Below are 22,666 nucleotides of genomic sequence, written 5' to 3'. Positions count from 1 at the left end.
CAACCAATAGAATACTTTTCTTGCACAGGAACAGGAAGCTCAAGGGCAAGGCCCGGGTGAGGGCTCTCTCTCTCTCTCTCAACTCCATGTGTTCAGCTGCACCAGGACTTCAAATCCATGTGGTCCTGTCCATCAATAAACCCTCTTTCCAATCAGCTTCCATGTTTCCAGTGTCTTTCTCCCCACTTGGAGCTGAACCCAGATGGTCATTTCTCCCAACAGTAGCATCAAGTGACTTCTCAGAACAATTCTCTGCATCTTACTGTGAAGACGGACCTTCCAATGGGAAGCAAATTTGGTGGAGGGAAGCCTTTTTATACAAATGCATCCCACCACGAGTTTTAAAAAAAAGACACATCTTCCCTCAATGAGAAAACAAATATGCCTTCAATTATGCTCTGGGATATGCAGCCTTTGCCTTGTCCTATTTCTCTCTATAAAAGCCTTCTAAGAAAGACACCCTTAGAGCAGGGGTGGGTTTCAACCGGTTCGCGGCAGTCCCCACGAACCGGTTGGTCGGCGAACCCGGAAGTAAGTAACTTCCGGGAATGGCGAAGGGCCCACCCGCCCGCCCGCGTTCCTTACCCGGTTTTGACGAGTTCTGCGCTTCCACGCATGTGCAGGACGCATACAGCGCCTGCGCAATCCTCCAGGAGCAGCTGGAGCATCGCACAGATGCTAGTACGCATGCGTGCGCTGTGCGCGTGCACGGGGACGCCGCCGGCCCCGTTCCAACCGAACCGGTTGGAACGGGGCGAGAAACCCACCCCTGCCTTAGAGGCAGCCAATAATTTACACATTGGAAGAAGAAACATTAAAATCAACTTGCGTTCCCTAAAATTTAGAAATGAAATTGCCTTATTTGGTTCAACATATATTTCATTTACAGTGTGAATGTTTTTCACCAAGGGTTGAATACATCTCAAAAGCCTACATCTCTCCTGTCCACCACTCCTCTGAAGGCAAATTCAATTTAAATAAAATTTAAACGTACAACCCCCCCCCCCCAAAGAATATTACAATTTTTAACATGAATGTTTGAAGACACACGGATAATAAGGAAAGGTAAAGATAAAGGTTCCCCTCACACATATGTGCTAGTCATTCCCGATTCTAGGGGACAGTGCTTATCTCCGTTTCAAAGCCGAAGAGCCAGTGCTGTCCGAAGACATCTCTGTGGTCATGTGACTGGCATGACTAAATGCCAAAGGCGCACGGAACGCTGTTACCTTCCCACCAAAGGTGGTTCCTATTTTTCTACTTGCATTTTTACATGCTTTCGAACTGCTAGGTTGGCAGAAGCTGGGACAAGCAACAGCAGCTCACTCGGTTACGCAATACTACAGGGATTCGAACCGCTGAACTGCCGATATTTCTGATGGGCAAGCTCAGCATCTTAGCCACCGAGCCACCCCATCCCTTTCAATAAGGAAAACAACAACAGAAATACAAAAAGAGCCGAGGTGGCGCAGTGGTTAAATGCAGCACTGCAGGCTACTTCAGCTGACTGCAGTTCTGCAGTTCGGCTGTTCAAATCTCACCGGCTCAGGGTTGACTCAGCCTTCCATCCTTCCGAGGTGGGTAAAATGAGGACCCGGATTGTTGTTGGGGGCAATATGCTGACTCTGTAAACCGCTTAGAGAGGGCTGAAAGCCCTATGAAGCGGTATATAAGTCTAACTGCTATTGCTAAATCTTGTCACACATATGTGCTAGTGTGTATATGTGTGAGGATATGTGTATCCTCGACAGCTGGCCAAGGAGTTTCTATCATCTTGAAACCAACTTATTTATGTGACCTTTTTTTCTTGTTTCTGTCTCAATGAATACAAAATCACATCCTTGGCGGTAAATCACTTGATGGTGAAGCCCGCATGTCAAGTACCGTTGCTCAGCATGGGGGTTTTGTCTCATAATTCTTTGCTTCCAAGAACAGAAGAGTTCCACGCCGCGGGATTGCCAGAAGGCACTCTATATTTGTCCCCTTGTACTAATTTACAAGCTCCGCATTTGCATATCAAGAGCAGGAAGTGGAGAGGAAAATTTCAACCCTGATCTCCTAAACAGAGAAATCCATCCGTTGAGGCAGTTGGACTTCAGGATCTTGTGGAAGATCCAAGGGCAAAATACTTTGAAGGCCCTCAACTTTTGGAAAGATTTATGGAATCCTGAAATTTTCCCACGGCAGAATGAAAATCTGAAGTGCAGGTAAGAGGTTCTCTCAGGCGTCTCCACATCAGAGGTGAGTTCCAACCGGTTCGGCCCGGTTCGGCCAAGTAAGTAATAACTCGGCCTGCCATCCGCCCACAAACTGGTTCTCTCGGCAGCGCCACAGGTGCCGCCATCTTGTCTTTTGCTTCTGTGCATACACAGAAGCATTTTTTTAGTATTGTGCATGCACCGTAGCAGCCGGAACCCACCGCTGCTCCACATGAAGGTCCAATTAAACGGATTTATTGCTATAGTCCAGGGGTATCAAGCTCCATTTCATTGTGGGTCGTATCAGGGTTGTGTTTGACCTTGGAGGGCCAGGGTCGGCGTGGCCAAGGTGAATGTGGCCAGCTTGATATCACTCGTGTTGGGGACAACTATGGGGGCCTGAGCACTCGACCAGCAAAAACTCTCAAGCTCCATTTTCAGCTGCAACAGCCTCCTGCAACCCTCTGCCAGCAAAAATGGAGCTCGTGAGGGTTGCACGCGGCCCTTCCGAGCTCCATTTTTTTTTCTGGCAGAGGCACCATGGGCCAGTTCTTTGCTGTTTTCAGGGCACCCCTGAGGGCCAGATCTAAGCACCTTGTGGGCCGGATTCAGCCCCCAGGCCTTGAGTTTGACACCCCTGCTACACTCAATGCAAAAGAATCTTCTCAAGTAACAGTTAGGCCCTGATTAGAGTAAGATAAGGACTAATGGAATTTCAAGGGAGGTTGGAGTTAGTTCGCTGGTGGCTACATAGGGATTCTGCGCTGATACCTCTTTTAACTCCGCCCCCAGGTTCTGCTGGTCCTTCCCTACAGATTCTGGGTCAGTGATGTCTCCAAAGTGTGCTAAGGGCTGTGACACATGTGGATTGTAAATTCAGAGATGCAGTAGAACATTATGCAGCTATGTGAGTTTTCAGTAGGTTTTAGATTTAAATAACCAAAAAAGATGACTTTATGAGGTTCTATATTTAATTGCCTCTTTCTAATAAAGAATGAGATTCTTTCCTCTCCTTCCCTCAAACAATATTGGCAAGATTATCCTTTATTTGGGGTTGGTGGTTCTTTCTTTCTTTCTTTCTTTCTTTCTTTCTTTCTTTCTTTCTTTCTTTCTTTCTTTCTTTCCTTCCTTCCTTCCTTCCTTCCTTCCTTCTTTCTTTTTCTTTCTTTCTTTCTTTCCTTCCTTCCTTCCCTCCCTCCTTCTTCCTTCCCTTTCTGTCTTTCCTTCCTTCCTTCTTTCTCTTTCTTTCTCTTTCTTTCTTTCTTTCTTTCTCTTTCTTTCTTTCCTTCCTTCCTTCTTTCTTTTTCTTTCTTTCTTTCTTTCTTTCTTTCCTTCCCTCCCTCCTTCTTCCTTCCCTTTCTGTCTTTCCTTCCTTCATTCTTTCTCTTTCTTTCTTTTTCTTTCTTTCTTTCTCTTTTTTTCTTTCTCTTTCTTTCTTTCTTTCCTTCTCTTTCTTTCTTTCTTTCTTTTCTTCCCTCCTTCCTTCCTTCCTTCCCTTTCTGTTTTACTTTCATTCTTTTTCTCTCTCTCTTTCCTCTCTCTCTCTTTCTTTCCTTCCTTCCTTCCTTTCATTCTTTCTTTCCCTTTCTTCCTACCTTCCTTCCTTTCTGCCAAGGATAGATATCTTCAATGTTCAGTTAGATGGTCATTTCCTGGATGATGTTACTTGGTATTCCATATTCTAATCAGCTGAAGCCCTTTCTCTGAGTTGTTAATTCTCCCTTGGTGAGATTTTACAGAAAAAATATACGGATTAAAAAAAAACTACTCACAAGGACACACCCAACGGCAGCCGCAGGTTTCCTCTACTTTAACAGCAGGGAAATTGTTGTGGCACGTCGGCTTGGCCATCCTCTCGCATGGATGTCGGTGGCTTTTCAGTTCTGTGTGGCCACCTTGTAAGCAGGTCACACTATAACACTCATCCAGCAACTGCCACTTGTCACCAGGCTGCACAAAAGGACGCGGCAAAGTTAAAAATAAGATCTGAGGTTAAGGAAATCCTCAAGGTGTATTTCTTCGGTGGTCTCTGTTCAATGGGCACCAAATTGTGATTTATAACCTAAAGCAGGGATGTCTAACAGAAGTGGTATTCAGCCGGTTCGGACCGGTTTGCCCAAATTGGTAGCGGAAATCGCTGGTGGGCTGACCCACTCACCCTGGCTCTATGCTGTCCTATTGAGGCATGTTTTTGAGGCCGGGCGCATGGATGAGCAAAACGCATGCGTGGAAGGCAAGGAAAACGAGCGGGCACAGTGGCGGAGAACCAGTGGTAACATAATGTGAAAACCACCACTAATATCTCACCTTGGGAACTTGAGGATTTATGGACTTCAACTTCCAGAATTCCTTAGCCTGACATGTTAGCTGGGGAATTCTGGGAACCAAAGTCCAAAAGTCTTAAAGTTGCCTAAGTTGGACAGTCCTGATCTGAACGTCCGTGAGAGAAGAAAGACATCAACAAAAGACAGTAACAAAATTCAGCATTATTTTCGCCTGGAAAAAGATTTAACGGTGCAGAATTGCTTTCCTCAAATTTGGGTCCTTTTCCAATGCCTAGCCTTTCATTCATAGCCAGCATGGCTATTCCTGAGAATTTCTAGCCATCTATGCAACTGGAAACGTTCCAAATTGGGGGAAATTGGTATATAGAAATTCTGGACCTAAACCAGTCGAAGTGAGTTTATTTTCCACTGATTTCGGTGGGATCATCCCTTCTCCCAGGAATCCCCGGGGTTTTAATATTGTACTTTGATTCATTATGTGCTAAGATTGCTGAACAATGACCATGTGGAATCAGTTTGATGGGCGAGAAGAATGCTTAATGTTACGCTGGTTGGCATACCTTCCATATGTGTGTGTGCGCGCACACACCCATCAATTCTGGAAAAGAAAAACTGACATTAGTAAGGGACTGTTGTGGCCCACCAGCAGCCAGTGAAGCTGGCAGCAAATTCGGACAGTGAAGAGGTTGGGGAAGAACATGGGCCAATCCTGGAGTCTGGGGAAGGCTTTGATGAGGGTTCTGTGTCAAAAGCAGAGAGGGGGCCAGAGCCGTATGCCAGTTATCAACTGCCTTTGGAGTCAGACATGAGTGAGGCAGGCAAACAGCTGGAGCCTGTTCCCAGTGTGTGCAACTCTATACACTTTTCTCAAAAGGTTTCCACAATTTTGGCCACTCCTGTAGTGGAAAGTTTAGAAAAACGGATGGTCCACTAGAGAAGGAAAAGGCAATCCACTCTAGGATCCTTACCAAGAAAACTCTATGGACAACCTCAAAAGACTTTAAACAGTGGATTGTAAGGAAGGACGAGTGTCAAAGAATTGATGCTTTCGAACAGTAACGCTGGAGAAAAATCTCGAGAGAGGGCAAGGAGACCACATTGGTCAACCCTACAGGAAATCAACCCTTTGGAAGGACAGATACTGAAGCTCAAAGAGGTGGCGCGGTGGCCTCGAGGTGGAGTTCTCACCTCACAACCAGGAGGCTGTGAGTTCAATCCTAGATAGAGGCAGATATTTCTCTCTCTCTGGGCACAATGAGAATATATCTGCTGAATAGAACTCCGTACTGGCAACAGGAAGAGCATTCGGCCAGTAAATACTTTGCTCCATTCACTTGGCCAGACTCCAGCCCCTGAGGGATTATGGGTCATTAAAAGAGGAGGATGATACTTTGGCTACCTAATGAGAAGAGAAGACTGCTTGGAAAAGGCCCCGATGTTGGGAAAGATGGAAGGCAAAAAAAGAAGGAGACGGTAATGGATGAGATGGTTATTGAAACAATGACCATGGATTTTAGCAAACTCTGGGAGACAGTGGAGGCCAGGATGGCCTGGCGTGGTATGGTCCACAGAGCTGAAAAGAGTTGCACAGGACTTAAGAGACCAAACAAGAAGAAGGATCTTCATGCAGTCAAGTGCACAGTACGAATCCCCACGTTGCCCACCCAAAGAAACTGAAGAAAATTATATTGGTGTATTTTTTCCCCCCAGTAATAAAAAGTGGCTCAGTTGCTCTTGGCCGAGATGGAAGAATTTAGTTCCACGGATTCCTCAGCCCGATAGAAATAAAGGGACTTTTAAAAAAAGGCTTCACGCATGAGTTTGGCAGAAGAGGTTCTGTGTTGCTTTCATTAGCGTGCGCTCCGTTGATGAGATGCCAAATCGTTTAAGATCTTTATAGGGGAAAATAGGCAAATTTGTCGATGGGAAAGAATTGAGAAAACGTCTTGAACGAGCCAAGGGCTCCAGCAATCCAACAAAACCGACAATGCAAGACTTCCCCCTACAGACAGAAAGCCACAAACACACTCAGGGTGAATGTCTACGGAGATTCTCAGTCATCCAGGTCATGGTTGTCTGAATGGTGCTTTTTCAAGAGGCAACTGGACTTTCTGGTTTTTCTTTGAAGACGTTTCACATCTCATCCAAGAAGCTTCTTCAGCTCTGAGTGGTTGGTGGGGAATGGAAGGATTTATTCTCCTTGCAGACAGCTGTCATTTGCATCCTTTTAGAGGGTCGTTGAGGCCACTTGGAGGTTTATCTCTGGATGACTGAGAATCTCTACAGACTTTTAGCTATGCAATTTGGGATGAACACCCTTGAAATGGTGGGAGAATAGGAATGGATTTCCAGAGGAGAAACTGCAGACTACAGGAACCAGGAGCACCATTCAGGTGACCCTGAGGACACAGACAAACCTCCAAGTGGCCTCACCGACCCTCTAAAAGGATGCAAATGACCAGCTGTCTGCAATGAATATAAATCCTTCCATTCCCCCACCATCCAGAAGCTTCTTGGATAAGAAGTGAAGCATCCTCAAAGAAAAACCAGAAAGTCCAGTTGTCTCTTGGAAAAGCAGCTCCGGGATAGTCATGGTGACCATCAACTCCAACTTCAACTTGAAGGAAAGGACCCAAGCAAGCTAACTCATAGGAACGCAAGATGATGGAAGCATCTTCAGCCTCAGATTTCCTGCCCAAACCAGTTCCCTCCAACTTTGTGAATTGGCTATCCATAATAGTTGATGTCTCTAAAACTCAAAGAACGTGTGAAGGACATACTTACTGCTCTGATATTGCCCTCTTCATCTATGCACTCCTGAGCGGCCTCTGAAAAGTAAGCCATCCAAAGACGATTTGTAAGATATCATCATAAAACTTGAGATAAAAACCACACTGTCTGTTTGCTCTGTGGTGCTCTATATAAACAGAATTTCTAACAAATTTCTTCTTAAAAACCTTCAGTGCTGGAGCACCCACAACTTCTGGAGGCAAACTGTTCCACTGATTAATTGTTCTAATTCTTAGGAAACTTCTTAAGAACTTCTACTTAGTTAGTTCTAAGTTGGTTGTTTCCTTGATTAGTTTCCATCCACTGTTTCTTGTTCTGCCTTCAGGTGCTTTGGAGAATAGGTTTTGGAAAATAGGTGATTTTTTTAAAAAGTATTTTCATATTTTCAGAAGCCTGTATCTGATTTGTGGGGATAGTGTTTGCTTCCATTATAAAGAGGATGATTTTCCATCTCTGCAAATAATTATGATTACTGAGACTTAACACATTCCTCTTTTAAGCCTGTGTCAACATTCACACTGAACAATTAACTAATGAACTGAGAAATCCTATCACATCCTGGGTCACAGTTTTTGATTCCTTTTAATAAGATTCTCTCTTCGCCATTTTTTACATGGGGAAATATTTTTAAAGCAGGGTATTCTGAAGTGCCAATTTGCTCAGAGACATCAGCTGTCATCTCAAAATATGAAAATAGAACTTTCTTTTAAAACTGTAAGAAATAAAAGATTCAATAGCTGTACTTTTTAAAAAATGTTTTTCTTTTTAAAAAATGAGAGCTTATCTAGAGCAGGGTTCACTAACCTTTCAGATCTCAGGGACCACTAAATTCATAATTTTAAATCCTGCGGACCCCTAACATAATCTGCCTAATGAATGGTGGGAGTGGCTAGGTGGTCATGTGACTGGGTGGGTGTGGCCAAGTCGATGTTACTCACATCAAGGGGTGCCTCACCAGCCTCGACTCGCTCCTCCCCTACCAGTCACTCCTCGCCTGCCCGCCCAGATTGCTTAGGGCCCCAACAGGAAGCAGTTGTTGGAGCTAAGCAGCCACCATGAGAAAGGGTTGGCAAAAAAGCTGGCTCAGTTCAAATTGGATCTGACCAAGAAGGAGGCTCAGCAGGAGAACCTCACTGAGGACTATCACCAGAGGCTTTCCAACCAGAGGGAAGACCTGAGGGAGTGTAAGGCCAGGTACTAGCGCCTGGAGGCTCAATGGCCTGAGATGATCAGCCAGTTCCAGGCCATGATGCAGTCCCACTGGAACGAGGCCCTCCGACTCTTTGCCACCAACAGGACTTCCCTCCAGCCTTCGCCCAAAGCCCCTCACCAGGAGACTGAAGCAGACCCCAAGTGGGAATTTCTGCCCCCCTCCAACCCACACAAAAAGACCCCAAAGGGGGAGACTCTCTGCAGCAACACAAGTGTTCATTGCACATATATGGCCCAGGGGCCATAGTTTGAGGACCCCTGATTTAGTGCAATATAAAGAATGCAAATAATTTGTCTGCGGATCACCAAAATTTTGTCACGGAACACCAGCTTGTGACTGTTGACCTAGAGTGTGAAGTGAAATGGGGGCTTACCTGTGCAAAGCTTCTTCATAAATTCATCCCCCACCGTGATCATTGTAGGAAGGTCTTCAAAATGTTGCAACTTGATGATGGTGTCTTTAGCAGATGGCCCCACTAAAGCTTTCAATTGTTCCGCATTATATTTGGTGCCAACGCCAATGGGAAGCAGTGAAACTCCTGGGAAAAGCAGGAGAGATTGAAATCCTCCTTAATTCAATTTGAACTTCAATACAAGCATTCAAAAAAAATATAATGTTGGTTAAAATCAGTTTTGGCATAATAATAATGATAATTATTTCCATTCTCTGTTTGTTTTCAGCCCAAGACTTGTCCCCCTGCTCACCAGAAAAGAATCACGACATACTATATATACTCAGAAGATTGACGAAAACCCCCACTATTTTACTGTAAAGATCCTATTCTCATTTTACAATGAATTCATGTCATTAAAAGAATCCTAAATTGATACGTAATCAGTGTGGATTGAACACTGTCAGTTGCCTAAAAAGATTTGCACAATCAAGAACCTTGATTGTCAGGAGTCGGCCACCTTAAACACTCAAAGAGCCACAAAAGTCCTAACCCGAAGCCCCCCATTCAATTCTGGAACACCCAGAAGTCCTCTTCCCCCCCCAACATAGAGTCTCCTCCTAGCATGGCAGCCTTTTTCCTCCACCTATCCTAACTGAAAGCCCTATCAATTGTGGAGCCGACTGACGACAGGGAGCTGCAGCAGAGGGAGGAAAGAACCACATGCGGCTCCAGAGCCATGGATTGCTGACCCCTGAATTCGGTCTGGTGTATGGGCCAATACAGGTTTTTTTTCAATACGCTATCAACTTTGGGCTGCCCTTGAAGAGTGTTCGAAGACTTCAGTTAGTCCAGAACACAGCCACGCGAGTGATTGTGGGTGCACCTAGGTACACTCACATTGCACCTATCCTCCACGAGCTGCACTGGCTGCCCATTGGTCTCCGGACACGCTTCAAGGTGCTAGTCGTTACTTTTAAAGCCCTGCATGGCATTGGACCTGGGTACCTGAGAGACCGCCTCCTGCCAATTACCTCCCAAAGACCGACTCGATCGCACAGACTAGGCCTTCTCTGGATTCCATCTGCCAGCCAATGCCAGCTGGCGACCCCCTGGGGAGAGCCTTCTCTGATGCAGCTCCAGCCCTCTGGAACGATCTCCCCACTGAGATCCGGACCCTTACTACCCTCCCGGCCTTCCGTAATGCTATTAAGTCCTGGCTGTTCTGGCAGGCCTGGGGCTGTTGAAGTATCCAGCCCCACTTTAACTGTGAATGTTGTGGTATTTTATATTTCGTATTGTCTTATTTATCCCCCTTCCCTCTTTTATTGTAAGCCGCCTGGAGTCCTTCGGGAATGGGCGGCATGCAAGACCAATAAAATCCAAATCCATTTTTGTTCAGCCAGTAGTTATAAACTACATTTTTTTAAAAACTGAGTGTGTTTTAATGTCTGCAACTAGAAAAAGATGATGGAATTCCCAAGCTGGTCAGCCAGATCATCGGATAGGATTTTTAACAAGGAAAATCATCACATTTTCCTTTTGTTTCAAACTGCTTTGAAAACCTCTGATTACCTCCGGTCACATGGGCGGCAAGCCACTCCCACAAAGGAGGCCACACCCACAGAGTAGGTTCAAACAATTTTTGAAACCCACCACTAACTCAGGAGCACAGACAAGTATACAGGCAGTCCTGGACTTACAATCGTTCCTTTAGTGGCCATTCGAAGTAACAACAGCACTGAAAAAGTGACTTATGACCATTTTCCACACTTATGACTGTTGCAGCATCTCTACTGTCATGTGATCAAAATTCAGGCGCTTGGTAATTGTCTCGTATTTATGACGGTTGCAGTGTCCCGGGGTCATGTGAGTTCCCCTTTTGCGACCTTCTAACAAGCAAAGTCAACAGGGGAAGCCAGATTCACTTAACAGCCGTGTTACTAACTTAAAAGACTGGGGCCAAAAAAGGTCATAAAATCATAAAATGGGGGGGAAACTCCCTTAACCTCTGTCTCGCTTAGCAACAGAAACTTTGGGTTCAGTTATGGTTGTAAGTCGAGGACTACCTGTATGGACATCTGGGACTTCCAACTATGTATAAAGCAGGGCAAATATACTTCAGTAACAAAAGAACAGGCACGCTTAACATCCCACAAGCTGGAGGCATGTTTCCGAAATATCATTGCCCTGTAAAAGTAATGGTAAAATAACAAATTTACTATTGGCTCTGGCAGAATTCACAGCCGCTTCCACAGCATCTTTTGAGGTGTCTGCCACAATGATCACAGCCGTTTTGGATGCATTGGGTCGTCCTCCGTTGGCTTCGGAAATGGCATGCTGGACCATGAAGTCGATTGCTTCCCCTGAAAACAATACAGTACAAGCGTAGCTTATGAGCAAAGTAGAGAACAAAAAACATCAAGAAAATAGACTAGATTAGACTAGACTAGGCTAAGGAATGGAATGAGCAGAATAGACTAGAATAACATAATAGTAGGGTAGAGTGGAGTGGAGTGGAGTGGAGTGGAGTGGAGTGGAGTGGAGTGGAGTAGAGTAGAACAGAAGAGAACAGAACAGAATGTAGAGTAGAGTAGAGTAGAGTAGAACAGAACAGAACAGAACAGAACAGAATGTAGAGTAGAGTAGAACAGAACAGAATAGAATGTAGAGTAGAGTAGAACAGAAGAGAACAGAACAAAACAGAAGAGAATGTAGAGTAGAGTAGAGTAGAGTAGAGTAGAGTAGAGTAGAGTAGAGTAGAGTAGAGTAGAACGGGACGGAACAGAACAGAATGTAGAGTAGAATAGAGTAGACTAGAGTAGAGTAGAGTAGAATAGAATAGAATAGAATAGAATAGATGCAGGAGTTCTCAGTGTGCACACATACAACCATAAAGTTCATAAATCATAGTTACAATCTTTAAAAAGTAAAAATGAAATTGCAAAGTAGTGCAAATTATCCTTTATAAAGCAAATCTTAACAGTTTTATTATCCATTCCAAAACCTATTTTCTACTGTTGAAGAACCATTGAGTCCTTTTGGCCAATAGCAGGACAGGAAATACTGTATTTTTTCCCCCTGTCCATTGTAAAGAAAACATCTTAATGAAGATTCAGTGGTAAGGGAGAAGAAACTTTCAAAGCAAAACCTTTGCCCAATCACGGGAGACCAGAGAAGACCATACCTAGCTTGCTTGGGCCTTTCTCTCTTTGATAAATGGAGTCCACTTTTTTCAGAAGGTTTGATTCTTCCTGGACGACGTTCCATGAAATTTCCAGAGAGTTCACTTTTCCATATTGAAGGACTGCAACTTGAGTGGAAGAACGACCTGGGGAGGAAGCCAAAAGATTCAGGGATCAAGAAATTTAAAACATGCTTATGGCTACGGGACCTCAAAGTCAAAACAGAAGACATCTTTGTATATCGATTGACATGAAATGCATATTCATGTTGATTACCATTTTTGGTTACTTGACCCCAACAAACTCAGACTATACTTTTAGTTCCGTTTTTTGGAGGTTGTGGAGGAACATGGGCCAGTCCAGGAGGGAATGGGATTTTGCAGTATCCTTCTCCCTGGAGTGGGGAGGGAATAGAGATTTTACAGTATCCTTCCCTTGGAGTGGGGAGGGAATAGGATTTTGCAGTATCCTTCCCCTGGAGTGGGGAGGGAATGGGATTTTGCAGTATCCTTCCCCTGGAGTGGGGAGGGAATGGGGATTTTGCAGTATCCTTCCCCTGGAATGAGATGGGAATGGAGATTTTGCAGTATCCTTCCCCTGGAGTGGGGAGGGAATGGGGATTTTGCAGTATCCTTCCCCTGGAGTGGGGAGGGAATGGGATTTTGCAGTATCCTTCCCCTGGAGTGGGGAGGGAATAGGATTTTGCAGTAACCTTCCCGTGGAGTGGGAAGAGAATAGAGATTTTACAGTATCCTTCCCCTGGAGTGGGGAGGGAATAGGATTTTGCAGTAACCTTCCCGTGGAGTGGGAAGAGAATAGAGATTTTACAGTATCCTTCCCCTGGAGTGGGGAGGGAATGGGGATTTTGTAATATACACACAAAATCAACCAAGGTGCAGCCCAGTTTGTTTCCAAATGAGGTGGGAAAGAGCTCAAACATGATTCTCACCTCTGCCTGCCACAAATCTGCCTTGGACTTTGCCATCATGGTTTGGTGTCACTTCTAATCACGGACGCCATACTGTCCAGTGGTGGGATTCAATTTTTTTTTATTACTGGTTCTGTGGGCGTGGCTTGGTGGGTGTGGCTTGGTGGATGTAGCAGGGGAAGGATACTGTAAAATCTCCATTTCCCCCCACTCCAGGGGAAGGATACCACAAAATCTGCATTCCCGCCCCACTCCACGGGAAGGATATTGCAAAATGTCCATTCCCTCCCTACTCCAGCGGAATGATACTGCAAAATCCTATTTCCTCCTGATCAGTTGAGACTCAACAGGCAGAGAATAGATGGGGGGTGTGGCCAGTCAGAGGTGGCATTTACCAGTTCTCCGAACTACTCAAAATTTCCGCTACCAATTCTCCAGAACTGGTTAGAACCTGCTGAATACCATTTCTGATATGGTCCCTTAACATTCTGACAGATGGAGTCTTTATTCATACATTCATCTAGTCACATAGCTACTCCCTAAGCAAACCATGGTAATATTTCAACAACTTTTTCTCCTGTTATGCCATCAATACCAGAAGCCTCACATTTTTTTCAACATTTGCAAGGCGTTTATGACTTCATCCTTTTTTCTCTTTGATATTAAAATTAACACATGTTTCAATGCCACCCTTCAGCATTTCATTAGCATTTACTATGCACAGATCCAAAATACCCCAGCATTGCCTCACTTGAGTGTCGTGCCAAAAACACTTCATCATTTTGATCCATGCTTCCATCCGAAACAATGAAGGGCTTGTTGTTTAGTCCTTTTCCAAACATTTGGTTATTTTTTTTTAATTTCCACCAAACTCAATTTGCATTTTTTTTCTGCCTCTTGGAATTTAATTGTTCTCAGTCCTCTTTGAATATAGTCATTGCCATTGCAGTATTAATGTAAGAGATGACAAGACTGAGATCGAGGGAAGAGTGTAGCACATCGTCAGTTCCGAATCTCTTCAGGCCCACAAGAGATCTAAGTCCGGCTTTCCTTGAATTCCACTGACTCTTATCAACCGCTAAGTTGCCTTGACCGTTAGTAGTTCAGATTCTTGGTAGAACTAGTATGGAACTTGTACTCATTTGAACAACCCTGGTTCCTGATTTCTTCCACCTGACATTTATTATTCTTTGCTTAAATATTCCCTTTTTATAACTCTATAGTTACAAAGTTTGGCAACTGGATGGAGCTGAGCAGTGGTGGGATTCAGCCAGTTCGCACCTATTCAGGAGAACCGGTTGTTAACTTTCTAAGCAGTTTGGAGAACTGGTTGTTGGAAGAAATCTCCTTTTGTTTTTTTTCCACTTTACAGGGCTAATCCTGTAAGGAAGGCAGGAAGGAAACATTCTGGTGTTGTTTCTAGCCTAATCTTTATTGACCTGCTTACAGAAACTGCCTCTCCAGTTAACCCTTATTACCATTGTAACAACTAAGGCAAAGTGCCCATCGACCTGAGTGACATTGACTTGGCCAGGCCCACATGATCACATGACTACCGAGCCTTGCCTACCAGCTGGTCATTAGGGCAGAGAACTGGTTGGTAAATTATTTGAATTCCACCACTGGAGCTGAGTGTTGATTGGACAGATGCCCTTCCTGACACCTATGCTTCACCACTAGGCCTCCGTGTCACTCATTTATTATTCTATATCTACACAGCAAACAGTATGTTTTTCCCACTTTTTTTTGCAACCACACTTCCATCTGTGCATTTTCCATCTCATCCACAGTCTCTTTCACTTCATCATTTCCACCAAGCAAAAGAAAAGACAAACAATTAGAAAAGCAGTGCAAAGACATCAGCAGGACTGCAACTGATAGCCTGTGGTTCCATGGCACCAACAGCACAGTGGAAAAAAGAGTCTCATTACCAGGTGCTATTTCTACTATTGACTTATGTGTTTCCCCCTACTCTACTTTACACATGAAATTCAGCAGGTTCTGACAGATTCTGGAGAACCGGTAGCAGAAATTTTGAGTAGTTTGGAGAACCGGAAAATACCACCTCTAACTGGCCCCAGAGTCAGGTGGGAATGGAGATTTTGCAATATCCCTTCCCCAGGAGTGGGGAGGGAATGGAGATTTTGCAGTATGCTTCCTGAGCCATGCCCATCAAGCCATATCCACAGAACCGGTAGTAAAAATATTTGAATTTCACCACTGCTCTACTTCCTCAAGTGTTTGGACCAACATAATGAGCAGAACTTGCAAAGGTCATGCTTCTCCCAGATGGCTGGGCTTCTAAGAAGGAGTCTATGTTCCAGTTTTGAGAATGTGCCTGGAGTCAAGAAGATCTCCTACACAACTGGAACTTTCTTGCTGAATGGGCACATCTGGTCATCTAAGCCTGATCAAAAGTAGAATCTGGCTTTCTGAAGGCCCTGATTGCCAAGAAAATGAGCTTGGTTTTGAGGTTCTAACAGATTAACAGAGTTGGAAGGGACCTTGTAGGTCATGTGGTCCAAACCCCTGCCCAAGCAGGAGACCCTACATCATTTCTGACAGATGCCAGTCCAGTCTCTTCTTGAAAGCTTCCAGTGATGAAGCTCCCACAACTTCTAAAGGCAACTTCTTTTCCATTGGTTGATTGTTCTCACTGTCAGAATTTTTTTCCTTATTTCCAGGTTGAATCTCTCCTTATTCAGTTTCCATCCATTATTCCTTGTCTGGCCTTTGGGTGCTTTGAAAAATAGCTTGACCCCTTCATCTCTGTGTCAGCTCCTCAAATATTGGAAGACTGCTATCATGTCTCCCCTGGTCCTTCTCTTCATTAGACTAGCCATGCCCAGTTCCTGCAACCGTTCTTCGTATGTTTGAACTTCCAGTCCCCTAATCATCCTGGTTGCTCTTTTCTGCACTCTTTCTAGAGTCTCAATATCTTTTTAATAGTGTGGTGACTGAAACTGGATGCAGTATTTTAGGTGTGGTCTTACTAGGGCTTTACAGAGTGGTATTAGTATCTCCCTTGATCTTGATTGTATCCCTCTGTTCAGTGATGGGATTCAAATAATTTAACAACTGGTTCTCTGCCCCAGGTGGGTAGCTGGGACTCGGTGGTCATGTGACTGGGTGGACATGGCCCACTCAATGTCACTCACGTCAATGGGCATACCACCTTAGTTGTTGCAATGTAATAAGGGTTAACCGGAAGAGGCAGTTTTTGTAAGCAGGGCAATAAAAATTAGGCTAGAAACAACACCAAAATGTTTCCTTCCTGCTTTCCTTACAGGATTAGCCCTGTGAAGTGGAAAAACAAAAAACAAAAGGAGATTTCTTCCAACAACTGGTTCTCCGAACTGCTTAGAAAGTTAACAACCGGTTCTCCCGAATAGGTGCGAACTGGCTGAATCCCACCACTGCTTCTGTTAATGCAATTTAGGATTGCATTGGCTTTTGGGGCTGCCGCTGCACACTATTGGATCAAAGATACTTTGACAACTTCAAAAACCTGAACCAATCTGGATCAATTTGGATTCTTGGTAGGTCTAAGCATGCTTGATTCATATTCATATACCCGACCTGGGTACCTGAGAGACTGCCTCCTGCCGATTACCTCCCTCAGACCGATTAGATCTCACAGGTTAGGTCTCCTCCGGATTCCATCTGCCAGCCAATGTTGGCTGGCGACCCCCCAGGGGAGAGCCTTCTCTGTTGCAGCTCCAGCCCTCTGGAATGATCTCCCTGTCGAGATCCGGACCCTTACTACCCTCCCGGCCTTCCGCAAAGCCACCAAGTCCTGGCTGCTCCAGCTGGCCGGGGGGGGGGGGGGGGGGCTGTGAAATATCCAGCCACATGGAAATTGTGAATGTTGCAGTTTTGTTTTTAAAGTGTTGTCTTTGTCTAGTTTTCCCCCTTTCCCTTGTCTATTGTGAGCCGCCCAGAGTCCTTCGGGAGTGGGCGGCATACAAGACAAATCAAATCAAATCAAAATCAAATATTAGTGATTGAACCAGATTTTAAGTAGTGTCTGCTTTCCCAACTGTCTTTCAGTAAAAAATATAGATTTCTTTGTGCGTGTTCAGCTGTCCCCTGACATTACAATCCCTTGACTTCCTCTATTAGTTTCAGGATTGCATGAAGTATATTATGCAATAAATGTTGAATGACCTTGCCCTTGGTTGTTTTTACTGTTTTCCCCCACTCCGGAGATACATATTTTTCTTTTTTAAAAAATAGGAAGTCGCACCTTTCTATTTATTAATCAACAAAAAGCTTTCTGTTGTAGCGGCTTGAAGATTAACAAATTAATACCTGCAGAAATTGGTTCACTTTCCAAAAGCTTTTAACGTTTGCAAATAAATTATTCTTCCAAGTGCCAGAGGATGTTTCTGGGTTTGGTTGCCTCAAGCTAAGACAGCTACACAACTGAGATTTGTGGCTAATCCAATTGACCCCAAGAGTCGATGAAAAAAAAAATCTGTTCTCTATTTTGGCACTTCATCGAAGTACTACATAAGGAAGATGTAAGTTTCAGTTCCAAGGAACTGTCTTCAGAGGTGGGATGCTGCTGGCATTACTGTCGGTTTGGTGGGTCTGTGCATGCGCACAATGTTAGAAAAGGAAAAAAAAATACATTTTTGCAATGAAGATTGTTCTGCGCATGCACAGAACTGAAAATCAAGATAGCAATAGCAATAGCAGTTAGACTTATATACCGCTTCATAGGGCTTTCAGCCCTCTCTAAGCGGTTTACAGAGTCAGCATATTGCCCCCAACAACAATCCGGGTCCTCATTTTACCCACCTCAAAAGGATGGAAGGCTGAGTCAACCCTGAGCCGGTGAGATTTGAACAGCTGAACTGCAGATAACAGTCAGCTGAAGCGGCTGCATTACAGCACTCTAACCACTGCGCCACCTCGGCACAGTGGTTAGAGTGCGCCGAGGTGGCGCAGATGGCGCCGACGATGATAGAAGCGGTTCGGGGGCGTGGCAGGCCAAGTTACTACTTACTTGGCTGAACCGGGCCAAATCGGTAGGAACCCACCTCTGACTGTCATCCCTTGGCACAGAAAGAATCTTTTTTTTTTAATTTTTATTTTATCAATTTCATATATACATTCACAATTATATGATCTCATAACTGTTATTAATAATATGTATCTATAACAATTTTTTCCCTACAGTTGACAATATACTTGAAGATTGCTTTCTTACCATCCCATAGATCCATCTTATCTTACAACGGTCCTACTTCCCTCCCTCCCTCTTTCTTTCCCTCGTTTCTTCTCTCCTACTCTCCTTCCTTCCTTCCCCTCCCTCCTTCCCCTTCCCTCCTTCCTTCCCTCTTTCCTTCCCTCCTTCCTTCCTTCCTTCCTTCCTTTCTTCTCTCCTTCTCTCCTTCCTTTCCCCCTTCCTTTCCTCCTTCCTTCCCCCCTTCCTTCTCTCCTACATTCCCTCCTTCCTTCCCTCCTTTCCAGAAAGAATCTTTGTGTGAGGAACGCTAGAAGAACCAGAAGTGACTCTGAAGAGCAAGGGTCTTGTAATAGCAAAACAATAGCATTTACATTTCTATACCGCTTCATAATGATTTACAGCAGGGGTGTCAAACTCGATTTCATTGAGGGCCCCAACAGGGTTGTGTTTGACCTCAGGAGACCATTGAGGGCGTGGCCAGCTTAACATCAAGCGTGTCAGGTGCGCCAAGCGCTTTGCCAGGGAAAATCGGCTCCCGAGCTCCGTTTTTGGCTGCGACGGCCTCCTGCAACCCTCTGCCAGTGAAAACAGAACTCGGGAGGGCTGTCTACAGCCCTCCCAAGCTCCATTTTTGCTTGGAGAGGTACCGCAGGCCGGTTCTTCACTGTTTCTAGGGTGGGCTCGTGGGCCAGATCTAAGCACCTCTTGGGCCAGATCTGGCCCCCGGGCCTTGAGTTTGACACCCCTGGTTTAGAGCATTCTGATTGGTTTACAGAGTCTGTCTCTTGCCCCCAACTATCTGGGTCCTCATTTTACCGACCTCGGAAGGATGGAAGGCTGAGTGAATGTTGAGCCAATCAGAATCGAATTCCTAACTGTGGGCAGAGTTAGCCTGCAATACTGCCTTCTAACCACTGCGCCACCAGGGCCCTTGAGATGAGGTGGATTCCTGCGCTAATGTTTTCAATGCTTCACAAAGATAGATCAGCAATCCTTTTAAGAAGAGTTTATGGGTTTACGTCAAAGCCTTCTTCTTGAGGACCACCAACCCAGAGCACCCTGAGGCCTAAAATGAAGCGATACTCACCCAAGCCAGCGTGTTCAATAAATCCTTTCACAAAACGCTTCATTTCCTCGAACTGAGCTGCTTCAACTTCTGAGGTTCCATCCAGAAGAAATATCACATCCATCGGCTTGGCGCAAGTTTCTGAAGAGAGTTTCAAATCTTTTCATTATCAAGGTCTCGAGACTAGACAACTGGCAAACACAGCTTCATAAGTTATACTCTAGACCCATGTTGGTGAACCTTATGGCCCCTGTGGCACAGGTGGCATGTGGAGCCCACTATACGGGCACGCAAGCCATCACTCAGCTCAGCTCCACTGTGCATGCGTTTGTGCCTCCCGACGGCCAGCTGGTTTTCAGGTCTCTGCTATGCATGTGGGAGAAATGGTTGCATGTGTGAGGGGCAGGGGGGGTCATGCAGGTATGTGCAGGAGGAGGGAGGGATTGTGCACGCATGCAGGGGGTGAGGAGGAGCACAGGAGGTTGCAGTACCCCCACCCCCTGTGGCCCATTTTTGGTCCCAGGTGGCTTCAGGGAGGCTTGCTAGGCCCAAAACAGGACATAGGGGGTCATGCACATGCATAGGGGCCGTGCGCATACGCAGGGGTCACGCACATGTGCTATGGGTGTGGGGGGGGGAGTGCGCGTATGTGTAGATGCTGGGAGAAGTGTGCGGGGAGTGTAGGGGGGTCGTGCACGCATGCACAATAGCAATAGCAGTTAGACTTATATATTGCTTCATAGGGCTTTCAGCCCTCTCTAAGCGGTTTACAGAGTCAGCATATTGCCCCCAACAACAATCCGGGTCCTCATTTTACCCACCTCGGAAGGATGGAAGGCTGAGTCAACCCTGAGCTGGTGAGATTCGAACAGCCGAACTGCAGAACTGCAGTCAGCTGAAGTAGCCTGCAGTGCTGCATTTAACCACTGCGCCACCTCGGCACAAGGGGCGGGGCGCATTGCATTGTGGGGATGGGGTGATTTTTTAAAAATCATCAGAAATAGGGCTAACAACTACTGCAAAGAATATAAATCCTTCCATTCCCCACCATTCAGTCAGAACTGAAGAAGCTTCTTGGATAAAAAGTGAAACAAGGAAAAAACATAGAAAGTCCATTTGTCCCTTGAAAAAGCACCTTCGGGACAACCATTTTAGCTTCTATTCTCGAGTTTAATTTTTAAAAAAGCAACTAAGCAAATACCATATTTTTCGGAGTATAAGACACACTTTCTCCCCTCAAAAAGAGGGTGAAAATCTGGTGCGTTTTATACACTGAATACAGCATTTTTTGCCTCCCGAAACCCCACCCCCTTCACCAAAATGGCCATGCAGAGCCTGTAGAAGGCTTTCAGAGAGCTCCTGGGGGCTGGAAAGGGCAGAAATGAGTGAAAAAGGGGCCGTTTTTTTGCTCCATTTTGCCACCCACCACCAGCCCTCAGGAGCACTCTATAAGCCTCCTAAAGGCTATTTATGCCCTTTTCTAAAAAAAAAAAAAAAAAAAGGGGCCCATTTTTGCAAAAAAAACAGGCCATTTTTGGGAGGTTTGCAGAGTACAAAAACTTTTTTAAAAATTTGCTTCTTCAAAACCTTGGTGCATCTTATACTCTGAAAAATATGGTATCTCTTCAAAATCATGGTGTGTCTTATACTCTAAAAAATATGGTACCTCTTCAAAATCATGGTGTGTCTTATACTCTGAAAAATATGGTGCCTCTTCAAAATCATGGTGTGTCTTATACTCTGAAAAATATGGTACCTCTTCAAAATCATGGTGCGTCTTATACTCTGAAAAATATGGTACCTCTTCAAAATCATGGTGTGTCTTATACTCTGAAAAATATGGTGCCTCTTCAAAACCATGGTGCGTCTTATACTCTAGTGTGTCTTATAGTCCAAAAAATGTGGTAAACCAGACATTACCTTTCTTTGAGCAGCAGGTTTTGAATACCAGATCAGGCCCTTCCCGGATGAGGTTGTTAAAGCCTTCGATGATAATAGGGGTCTGTGGCTGACTTAAATCTTGCAGTTCCTTGATGTCTGCGTTAGGCCTTATGCCAATAGGAATCACATGGACGTCCCTGGGTGGGCGGGTGATGGTATCCGTGGCAGGATTTGCAGTGACCATGTAAACCAAGTGCGGCACTTGATCTGTTCTTCTCTTGGTGGTAAATGATTGTTCGGAGACGTAGTTGAGCGCCTGTCCAGTGTTGGTCGCGTTTCCTCCCTGGAATTTCATCTCCCGCACCTTCTTAATCAGGAATTCCTTGGATTGACGTTCCTCGAAAGAATGCTCCACGGTGATGGTGAAGGAATACTGGAGGATGCTAATGTGGACGGTTTCTTCTCCCACTTCCAACTCCTGGATGGTACGGATGAGAAACTCTTTGATGGTGTCAAAATTGCTCTTGCCAACTTCGCGGGAGCCTTCAATTAAAAAGACAATGTCAAGGATCTTCTCGATTGAAATCGAGATCTCCGTCGGAGGCGCCACTGGAAAACCGTGAGGAAACTGTGTCCTTGCTTCCACACTGGGAAGAGTCGGGATTGGGCGTTGGGTGGAAAGGAAAGCACTGACTTCAGGCACAAGGCCACAGAAGTAATCGATGATTTCATCCGTGCGTTGCCTCAACTCAAGGACGTTGTTCATGAGGAAAGCTCTGTTTTCTGGCGACTGCCGTTCGATTAGCCTAATTTGCTGAGTGTTCACATGAGGCCCAAGGCCGATGGGTATCACAATAATGTTCCTTCTTTTCAGCAGCGGGAAGATCCCCTGAATTCTCTTGGGGTCCTTGCTTGCCATCAACAGCACAGCAATTTGAGCGGCGTTTGTCCGTGGCGCCTTGCCGTACACGTGGAACACAACGTATTTGAGTATCTCAGTGGCAGAGGCTACGTCCCCACCCGTGTATTTTATACTTTGCACAATCTTCCTCATTTTAGTTGGCTTCTTAATGTCCTTTAGGCCAAGGTAAATGTGTGAACCGGTACGATATTCCAGAACTGCCAAGCGGATCCGTTTTTGGGAGATTTGGAGTTTTCCCATCATGTTAATGATGAAGTTTTTCAACTCTTCAAAATCGCTCTCAGAAAGCTTATTAGAACCATCCATTAAGATGGCCAGGTCCATCATTTTGCTACAGGAATATTGACGTGTAGGTTCTTCCTCCTCTTCCTCCTCTCCTTCTTCTTCTTCTTCCTCTGGGCTAGCAGTGGTCAAGAATTTGCCAACCTCTTCTGGATCACACGGGTGGCATGTCAGGTTCCGTACTTTGCAACGGCTAGGCAAGTGGGGAAAAAATCCAACTGTTAAAACTCCATTTCCAACTTCTGTTTTTTCAACTTTGTTAAAAGATTAAATGTAGGAGATGACCAGGCTGAGCCTCGGGGAGGAGTCAAATGTGTCATTAGTCTCGAGT

At 45.0% G+C, this 22,666-nt stretch overlaps 1 protein-coding gene across 1 annotated transcript in view; it reads right to left on the bottom strand.

Moving 5' to 3' along the window:
• Positions 1 to 22,666, bottom strand: part of VWF (von Willebrand factor) — a 185,105-nt gene that overhangs the window by 66,211 nt on the left and 96,228 nt on the right. The window contains 7 exon segments of the mRNA XM_032221125.1: positions 3,971 to 4,148; positions 7,268 to 7,311; positions 8,860 to 9,024; positions 11,100 to 11,243; positions 12,065 to 12,208; positions 19,272 to 19,391; positions 21,171 to 22,528. Of these exon segments, the coding sequence (XP_032077016.1) occupies positions 3,971 to 4,148; positions 7,268 to 7,311; positions 8,860 to 9,024; positions 11,100 to 11,243; positions 12,065 to 12,208; positions 19,272 to 19,391; positions 21,171 to 22,528 (2,153 nt within the window).

The sequence above is a fragment of the Thamnophis elegans genome, chromosome 7, assembly GCF_009769535.1.
Source record: "Thamnophis elegans isolate rThaEle1 chromosome 7, rThaEle1.pri, whole genome shotgun sequence".
Classification (NCBI taxonomy): domain Eukaryota; kingdom Metazoa; phylum Chordata; class Lepidosauria; order Squamata; family Colubridae; genus Thamnophis; species Thamnophis elegans.
The sequence above is the reverse complement of the archived record's forward strand: the minus strand, read 5'-3'. Positions and strand labels throughout refer to the sequence as shown.